Genomic DNA, 10,166 nt, shown 5'->3' with positions numbered 1-10,166 from the left:
AAGACAGGCATATGAGTTGAACATTTACCTGAGGTAGATACACTCCTTGGAGAGAACAATCATGGGAGAAAGAAGGGCTGTTTATGCACAGGGAGGCGGCTCAGGGGGCAGGAGTGCATGGAGAGATGGACACAGGGAAGAGGTAACTATCGGGAGGAAGTGGGAGGGAGCTGTTCCACTGGGGTAAATTGTAGTCAATGTCACGAGACAACGTGTGTGAACTGCTGTATGGAAAGTGAATTTGCTCTGTTAATTTCACCCAAATCACAGTTTAAAAAAAAAAAAGAAAAAGAAAAAGAATTTCCTTGACCAACAATTACATCTCACCTCATTTTTCTGTTTAAGAAGCATCTTCAAGATCTTCTCTGTGAAAAAGAAAAGGTAAAAGCCCCCAAACACCACTGCAGACTTCGAAACATAATAATCTTCCAGAGGGTTGAAACCAAAAGCCTGTGGACCCAGGAAAACAGACTTGAGTTTAAGACAGTAAAAATCTTCTCTGGTTCCCTCTCATTCTTAACCACTTCCTTGACTCTAGGAAAGGAGATATTCTGCACAAACCGTTCCATCTACCCACTCTCTTTTTCAGCAAATCTAATTCTTACTTCCCTGTGATATCATCAAACTTGTCAGATTCTCTTTAGTTTATTTTCTGACACAAAAGACAGATGATCTTTAGCATTTTATTCTCAGGAAGGACAGCTCTGGATATTATTTTCTACTTTTAATAAGGACTCTGTTTTAATTTCTCCTGGTGCTTTGCTACAAGGGCATATTTTGTGAGTAAGTTCCTTATTTAAGGAGAAGGTCTGTTTGTTTTCATCTTATCTAGTGTCCCTGGCTGATATGCCTCTAAACACAAAGGAAGATGGTATACTTATACTTTCTAAAATGGGAAATCTATCCCTCAATTAAACAGCAAGAGTTTCAGAACCCTCCTGACCACAGATCTTCCAGTGGCCATAAAGCCAAAAAAAGCAGACTGTATGACTGCATGTTTTTTTTTTGTTGTTGTTGTTTTGTTCTGGATTTTTTTGGTGAAAACTTCACTTATTAAACAAACAAAAAGAATCCACAGAAAGAGAACATCAGGAGAATTCCATTATACATTAAGCTCCTGAGTTGTGGTAAGAGCTCAGGAAAGTGTCAAATGACCTACACCTCAGTTTTCTGACAGGCAAAGGGACTTGAAAAAACTTCAGCCTTCCCTGAAGGCTTGTGGTGGCATAGTGCCTAAGGCATCTCACTGCTAACCATAAGGCTGGAGGCTCAAACTCACCAGTCATTCCTCAGAAGGAAGATTGGGCAACCTACTTCCGTAGTGATACTGCCTCGGAAACCAAAGGAGTTGCTATGAGTTGATTTCGACTCAACGGCAGTGAGTTTTTTTTTTTTTTTTCCTTCAGCTTTCTCATGAATAGTGAAATGAAAGTGATAAGTAGTAGGCTGCTTAAATATCAAGCGCTTTCCTTTCTGTTTTAAAAGGACAAAATACAACTAATATCCCCTGCTATAAGGAACTCTGGTGGCATAGTGGATAAGACATTTGGCTGCTAATCAAAAGGTTGGCAGTTCAAACCCACCAGCTGCTCTGTGGAAAGAAGATGGGGCAACCTACTTCTGTAAAGATTTACCTCCTTAGAAACCCAATGGGGGTCACTGTGAGTTGGAACTGACTGGATGGCAGTGAGTTTGGTTTTTTGGCTTTACCGCCTACTGCAGTTTTCTGGAATCCCTGGGTGATACAAATTGTTGATGGACTGAGCTGCTAACTGAAAAAGTTAGAAGTCTGAGTTCACAGAGATGCCTCGGAAGAAGGCTTGGTGATCTACTTCTAACAATTCAGCCATTGAAAATTCTGTGAACACAGTTCTACTCTGACACACAGGGGGTCACCATGAGTTGGAATCAACGGGCCATCAACTGGTCGTTACTGCAGTTTTCTAAGAGACATAAAGGCTAGGTTCTAGAGTAGAAACACAACACAAAAGCCACCCTTCCAGGATACTCAAGTCACTATGGGAAAAGTGAGTGAAACTAACTCTCTAACAGGCAATGAACACCTCTCTACAAAAAGCCATGAAGAATGGCAGAGTACAAAAGCATGGCTTAAGGAAATTATAAAACTGGAATTCTAGGCTTACTGAATCGTATGCAGGTCAGATTCTCTGCTAAATGGGTAAAATATTATTTGTTCTATGGGATTTCAGAGCTGATCAACTAAGACAATCACAATAGCATTTTGGAATACATAAAGTGCTAAGTAAAAAGCATGTGATGTCATCTTTTTGCTTCAATTACAGCTATGCCCAGGCCTGTCAGACCACCTACAATGAAATGTCTCATGCTTATTGTAATTCCAAAACCTGAACCCCTTGCCCCCGAGTTGATTCCAACTCAGAGCAACCCTAGAGGACAGAGTAGAACTGCCCCATATGGTTTCCAAGGCTATTATCTTTATGAGAACAGACTGCCAGTTCTTTTCTTCCATGGAGTGGCTGGTGAGTTCAAACTGCTGACCTTCTGTTTAGGAGCTAAGTACTTCACCACTGTGTTGGCACAGGGCTCCTTTATTATAATTTGCAGGTTTAAAGACACTACATCAAATTGGAAGAAACATCTCAAGTGTTGATGACCAAACTTTACAAATGCTAAACTTTCTCTTCTTTGCGGAGGATTTTCTTGATAAACTTTGTAGAGACGCAAAGTGTCAATATATGTGAAATAAGACTGTTTTATTTGGATTACGTTGCTCCCAAACACTCAACTGAGGAAAACTGATCCTTTGATTGAGACCTATAGATTTCGATGATGTGTTTTATACTTTTCTGTGTCAAAACCTCCAAACAGGAGCCATGAATTAATCTAGCTACATTTCTTCATTTAACAGTTATATAGCACTTACTAGGCACCAAAGGCGCTAAGTTTCACAAATTTTAACTCATTTAATCCTCACATCATCAGGAGGCTGGTCCTATTATTTCCCCCATTTTGCATATGAGGAAACAGAAGTACCGAGAAGTTAAGTGACTTGATTTGCCCAAGGTCACAGAATGTGCACACAGTAGAGTTGGGATTTGAACCAGGCTGTCTGTACGTTGTCTGTGCTCTTCAACCTAATACTATGCTGCTTCTCCTAGCTTATGCCTAGAAGTCCTAGCTTTACTTTCTAGAATGGAAGGACCCCAAGGTCTTCTCTCTATGCCTTCCATCTAAATGAAGGGTCCTCCCACTGTCCCCCCAGGAGATGGGCTGTGCTCCTGTGTGACAAAGCCCTGGCTTGTCATACCTCGGGGATGAGCTGGAAGAGGGCGTTGGAGTAGAGGGTTCCAATCGCCAGAGCTATGAAGTAGAGCAGCAGCCGCTTGTAAAAAGTCTTCTTCATGAAAGGCACCACGCTGGCCCCCATGAGGGAGCAGAGGGAGATGACGGTCACACAGAGGAGACCATATCCCCACACTGCCATGGTGGAGGAGGGCCAGCCCCACCCAGGACAGGGAAAAGGGTGGACGCCCCATTGCATGGCAACCACCAGTTAGGGAAGGGAAGGTGGAGAGGACGGGGAGGCAACAAGGAAAGTTTTGGTGAATATTAACAAAGGAAACAAAAAAGAAAAATCAAGAGAGAGACAAGTAGGGAGGGAGAGAGAAACAGAAAATTTGTTAGTGATTCAAATCTGATGAAATTTTCTTCAATCACTTCAGAAGAAATGAGGAGGAATACATGGTGGCCTTGGAACTCTGTGACTCCTGCCCCTGTGGCCTCTAGTGGCCCAAGTCACAGCTGCCAGCTGGGAAGTGAGTGCTGCCAGGATGAGTGCTGCTTCTGGCACATACGTGAGGTGTGATCGGGACTATTACAGAAGCTGCCCATGACAGACTTTGGACTCAAGGGCTCTCTTCAACAGGAAACAAGAGCAGCGTTAAGAGACCGATCATTATGCTGTGTTTGTTTTGTACATCCAATCTGTATTGCATATGCACATGTGACACTACCTGGATTTGCTTTGGTTTGTGCAAAATACAACAAAGTCAGATGTGCAGGGCAGAAGTGTAGAAGACAAGTAAGAACCAATTCCCACAAAATTCAATTTCTTAACTTTTCAGTGTTTTTCGTTTCAGTTTGCCTAGAGGGGGACTTGAGTATAGAGAACAGAGTTCCATGATCACCAACTCACAAAAGTATTTCCTCTAGCATTTCCCAATGTCACACACCCTGGGCTTCGAGTCCAGGCCCAGACAGGGCAGGACAGAACTGGGCTGAGATAAGATATTCCCCTGTGAGCCACAGAGGCGAAGTATGTATGATGATTTCGTTTCCATTCAAACGGGTAATGGAGCATTTCATTTCAAATCTTCACAAAATTAATAAATTATATTTCTGGAGCTGAAAAAAATAGCCCAAGATGAAGCCTCCCCTGAGAAGGGTTTAGCTGCCTCATGGGAGATTTTGAGAGAGCATCCACATGGCAAATCTTAAATCAGATTTCTTCTTTCATTTTAGAGGAACAGAGGAGGTATAGGATCTCCCCCAGTACCATTTCTGGGTTTGCGAGTTCTTATTGGTACAGACTGGGAAGCTGCTGGCATAGACTCTTTATGAAATGTGGCCCGCTGCTATTCCCAAAGGGGATGAAGATGTGTCTGTGTCTGCTGCCGGAGTTGAAAAGGCAGGCTATCAGCTTGGGTCTTATTTTTATAGCTCTTCAGTGACAATAATTAAAAAACAAAATATATTTCCAAACAACCAAGTAAAGGTACCAGGAAGTCAGTCAGTCCTATCAGGACAAAGTCAAGATGCAAGGTATGAAGCATTGAGTGCTCCTTTCATTTATTTCATATTTTAAAATTCATTTGGTTGTATTTTTCATAGTCTTTGTTCTATGAGTAGCCTTCTATGCTACACATGAAAGATTGTTTAAAAAAGAGGTCACTTAATTTTAGGATCCCTTAATTTCTACTCATCAGTGGGTAAGCTGATCCCAGATGAATAATCTCTTGGTGGCTGCACTTGACCACTACTGGGTTTTCTAGTTAAAACAGAGAGGCTTTCTAAGTAGCAAGGGCATGGAGAGTGTCCAAAAGTTATAGCTTTCCTTCTGAGCCCTATAAATGGGGCTTAGGAAAGGCACTGAGGCAGGAAGGCTGGGAGGTCCTCAACAGGGAGGCCAAATGCTATGAGCCTTGCATCTGATACTACCTGAAGAGGCCAGAGGCAACCTGAGTACCCCAAGGAGTGAGAGAAGGTCCTTAAGATCTGAAGGTAGAAGTCAATTGTGTCTATTGATGTGAGGGATAAATTAATTTCTCAGGTGGCACAGAACACAGGGTGTAGAGACATCAGTGAAAGGAAGGCTCAGCTGCGACACCCAAGGGAAAGAAGATGCACAAGAGAGGAGTTTGCTTATTTCTGTTCTACTGCACCTCTGGGATCAGCTGGAAGAGCGCGTTAGAGAACAGCGTTCCAATGGACAGCGCGATGAAGTAAGTGAGCACACGGCTGAAAAACGCTTTCTCAGTGCAGGGCAGGACGAGAACTCCCAGGAGAGAGGCCAGGTTAATCAGTGACACACTGAGGAAACCAAAGCCCCACACTGTGGAGGAATAAGAACAGACGAGGGCCTCTATTACTAAGGGTGGGAGCACCCCTGTGCCTGGGTGTGCCCATTCCTGGTCGGGTGTGGTGAGGGCAGCCAAAGGAGATCAAACAAATACTTATTGAGTCCATGTTCTGCCAGGTGCTGTGGGCAAGCCTAAGAAAAATATATCAAAGCTGCTATCCAAAAGAAGCTTATGTTTTGGACAGAGAACATAAAAGGTTAAATACCATATGTATCAAATAACAATGGCAGAAAACAATGTATGACATAACTCAAGGCATCATATGCTAGTAGCACACAGCAGTCCTACAGGATTTCAGAAGGGCAGTCGGAGACCTGAAGAATCTCACACACTCACACACCAGGGTTAGTCCAATGTGGCTGGAGCCCAGCTATGAGGAGAAGGAGAGGGGGAAGAAATAGGTCAAGGAAAGACTCTGCAGGGCCTTAAATGTTAACCTATATATAAAAAATTAAAAACTAAAAAAAAACCAGGCACTGGCCTCCTTGTGGTTTAATGAAAACAAACCAACAAAAAAAGCATTCACTGGGCTGGACACAAAGTCCCACACTCTGAACATTCACCAGCCACGTTATCCACGAGTCTGCCCATGTACTAGACCAGGTTTGTGAGTGCAAAAAATGTAAGTACAGTCATTACTTTAATTCTTCCCTCCTGATGTGGATAACCTGGTCCTGGGTTAAACATTCAGGGAGGCCCACAATCAGGAGATTAGCCCCGGCAACCAGTGTGAGGCCAAGCAGGTAGATCAGGCCACTTCTTTCTCTCCCAGCTCACCTTCAATGGCACTTGGCTTCCCCTCTTCTGTCTGCTCATTCTCCTCATTTTCCTGGTTCTCGGAGGTGCAGGCCTGGGAATCCAGCTGCTGGAGAATGGTGGGGCAGAACTCCTGGAATTCACTTTTCCCAATCCGTGACTGGTCACTAAGATTGTGGGCAGTAAAGAGGTCTCCAGAACTGAAGCACTGAAATGAAGTGGGCAGGCAATGGGAGAGTAAAAAAACCCTCTTAGGATTCAAAAGTCCTACTTTGTCCCTTAGCAACAGACTCAGCCTTCCAAGAGAAAAAGGAGAAGATAAGACATTACCAAATTTCAAGGAGTCTGTAATCTGGCTGCACATCACAATAGCCCAGGGAGCTACTGTATTAAAATGCAGATTCCAGATACTTCTCCAGGGTTAGTGAGTACTAGTATCTGCAGGGACAGGGTTCCCTGAAAATGTGGTACCACCCAATGAAAACTACACGTGGACAGTATGTTGACAGAGGTTAACTTGGTGTGTCGAGTTGATTCCAATGTATGGAGACCCTGTGTGTTACTCAGTAGAAGTACGTCTGTGCGCCACAGGATTTGCTTGGTTGGAACCTTTGTGGAGGCAGACTGCCAGGCCTTTCTTCCATGGTGCTGCTGGGTGGGTCTGAACTGCCAAACTTCAGGTTAGTAGTCGAGCACAAACTGTTTGCGCCACCCAGGATAGGTAAAGAAAATCTCAAGATTCAAACTCTGCCAATGGGCAAATGGGCAGGCCAGTGCACATGAGCACTCCGAATTCCCCTGGGAGGCAGCAGGTAAGTGGTTCTCACTCTTATGAAACATTGCAGTGTTACTATCTCTCAGATTCACTCCTCTGGGTGTGCTGACAAAATAAGAGTTCCTGGGCCTACAAAGCTGAGGGCTGGACTCTGGTGACCTCCAGATACTGCTGCTGCCCTGGGAGCTCTGAGACCCACCCTGGAAGCATCTAGAGTCAGGCTGCTGGGCCCTCTGGGGGCACTCTCAGTATTATTTCAGCTCACTCTCATCTCGAAACCTCTATTATTTCTGAATCACTTACTGTCCAAACCGCAAAATTTAACAGTTCATTTTAGTTATTAGCTATCTTTGTTCTTTGCTGGTTGGTCTCTCCATCTTAACAGGAAACTCCTTAGATATGACTCATCTCTCTCCATTTCTCACAACACCCAGCACAGAGAACAAAGTAGATGTATAAAGACTTTGCTGGTTGACTTATATTTGGCTGCCACAAATAGCCTCACACTCTGATTAGCTAAAATAATATGGAAGGAAGAACAAAGAACTAGGAGCCAAAAGACCTGAGTTCTAGTCCCGGTCCTACCAGTAACTTACTATGGATGAGACCCTCAGTATTCTCCCTTATGAAATGAAGATCATTCCACCTGCATCTAGAGGTACTATGAAGTACACATGGGACAGTGTTCCAAGTGCTTTGTCAACTGTAAAATCTATTAGAAATGCTAACTGTCCTGGGAGCTGCAGCTTTCCAGAGGTTCCAAGAGATCCAAGTATAGTTCCAAGGAAGAGATTGGAAGGATGAAAACCCCCACTTCACTACTGTCCTTTGCTAAGGGCTTCAAAACACCATGCAAGTGGTCAGGAGACATTGTTAGAAAAAGGGTGAAAAAGAATGGGCCTATCTGCTGTCTTATCAAGATTTGTCTGCCCTAAGCTTACTCCACACAGAAGCCCCAGTGGTGCAATAGTTAAGCACTCAGCTGTTAACCAAAAGACTGGTGGTTCATTCCTACCCAGAAACCCCATGGGAGAAAGACCTGGCAATCTGCTCCTGTAAAGATTACAGCCATGAAAACCCTATGGGGAAGGTCTGTCACATGGGGTTGCTATCAGTCAAAAATCAACAAGAAGCTTATCCTAAACCACTCAGCTATGCTGGGGCCAACTAGACTGTGGGCTCTGAGAGGGCAGAGGCAGCACTGGGCAGAAGTGCTGGCCATGATGGGACCCTTACCCTTGAGAGGTTCCTCTGAGCCTGCTTGGACTGGGTGATGTTATCTCGGCCCACTCCCACATCCAGGTGGTTGAGTAGGGTCTTCAGCTGCTGTAGAGTGAGGCTGTCCTCATCACCGTAGCGATGCATAAGGTCCTGCAGGAAGGAGGCAGCACTGATGGCTGGTGTCCCTGTGGACAAAGTGTGAACCCTGGGGACAGTTCTCCATAAGCTGAGTAGAGTAAGCAGGAAGCAGCTGTGGAAGGGCAGATGCAGCAGCTTCATGGTGACCAAATAAGCCTGTAGGAGAAAGAAGCCAGGTATCAGTGAGGTTTCCTCTCTTCCCACTCGGTTAGCCTATGGCAGACTTGGGGGCCACAGACACAGGAGAGTCTTTGAGTCATTCCTCTTCTTCATAATGAATCTAGGTACTATCAAAGTTTGATTCAAAATAAGTCTAGTACTCACCCCGCCTCTAATTCCTCTGCCTAGCTGCTAGAAAAATCTTCTTTTTGAAAGCATAGAATAAAAAATAATAAAATAACAAATTCAACAGATTTGACTAGGTAACATTTTTAAATATAAAAACAATACAACCAGAAGAACTAGATGGTACCCAGCTACAACTGTCAATCACTCACAAAGGGATCAGTGCAGGAGATCCTGAATAGAGTTGAAGAATAATGTGGAACAAAACTCAAAATCATGAAAAAGACCAGGTTTACTGGTCTGACAGAGCCTAGTCAGGCCCCTGAGACTATGGCCCCTAGTTAACCTTCAGGTCTGGAATTAAACTCACTCCCATGGGCTTCTAGTCAAATAAAAGACAGGCATAGGGGCTGAACATTTACATCAGGTAGATACACTCCTTAGAATGAGCAATCATGGGAGAACAGAAGGGCAGTATTGCATAGGGAGATGGCTCAGGGGGGCAGGAATGCATAGGAAAGGACACAGAGAAGAGGTAATTACAGAGAGGAAGTAGGAAGAGAGTTGTTACATTATGGGTGATTAAATTCAATATCATGAAACAAGATGTATATGAAATGCTGTATGGAAAATGAATTTGCTCTGTAAACTTTCACCCAAATCACAATAAAAATTTAAAACATAAACAATACAATTATGTAGTTATAGTACTAAAAAAAAAAAAAAAGATAAAGCTTGTGTTTTTTAGAGTTAAAAACGGAAATAATTAAAAATATAATACAATTATATATAATAATTAAATACTGTTTTATCTGGGATCTGTTTCAAAATGGTAAAGAAGGAAGGATATGTGTATGGAAATATCAACAAAACAAAACAACTGATCAAGTTGCTATGGAGTCAACTCTGACTCATGGTAACCCTATGTGTGTCACAGCAGAACTGTGCTCTATACTTTTCCATATGGGATTACAGATGAGACTAAACTGGGCATAAGCTGATCACTGTTGAAACTGAGTAATGAGTAGATGGCAACCCATTACATAAGTCTATCTACTTAAGTCTCCGTAAAAAAATGTTATTAAAACATAAATACTGCAAGTAAAAGATGGGGGGGTGGTGGGAAGGGCGGGAGCAGAGACCAGTCTCGGTAAAATGTATAAAGATTTCTGTCTATACTGCATAAAATAGTGAACAAACAAAAAAAAAATATTCAGCCTCTATACTATATTATGGGAGCTCTGGTAGCATAGTGCCTAAGGCATTTGACTGCTAACCAGAAGGCTGGTGGTTCAAACCCACCAGCCACTCCTCAGAAAGAAGGTTGGGCAATCTATTTCCATAGTGATACTGCCTCAGAAATCCAAGAA

General features: G+C 43.3%; 1 protein-coding gene across 1 annotated transcript in view; it reads right to left on the bottom strand.

Moving 5' to 3' along the window:
• The window catches only part of SLC39A14 (solute carrier family 39 member 14), a 15,219-nt gene extending 6,567 nt beyond the window's left edge, over positions 1-8,652 (bottom strand). Inside the window, exons 1-4 of the mRNA XM_007950817.2 lie at positions 8,389-8,652; positions 6,399-6,585; positions 3,290-3,459; positions 328-450 (exon numbers count right to left, since the gene is read on the bottom strand). Of these exons, the coding sequence (XP_007949008.1) occupies positions 328-450; positions 3,290-3,459; positions 6,399-6,585; positions 8,389-8,652 (744 nt within the window). The remainder of the gene's footprint in view (positions 1-327; positions 451-3,289; positions 3,460-6,398; positions 6,586-8,388) is intronic.
• Positions 8,653-10,166: the final 1,514 nt, after the last annotated feature.

Source organism: Orycteropus afer, unplaced genomic scaffold (genome assembly GCF_000298275.1).
Source record: "Orycteropus afer afer isolate SDZICR_OR568_19922 unplaced genomic scaffold, OryAfe1.0 scaffold00289, whole genome shotgun sequence".
Lineage (NCBI taxonomy): Eukaryota > Metazoa > Chordata > Mammalia > Tubulidentata > Orycteropodidae > Orycteropus > Orycteropus afer.
Note: the sequence above shows the minus strand (reverse complement) of the source record. Positions and strands in the feature narration are given on the sequence as shown.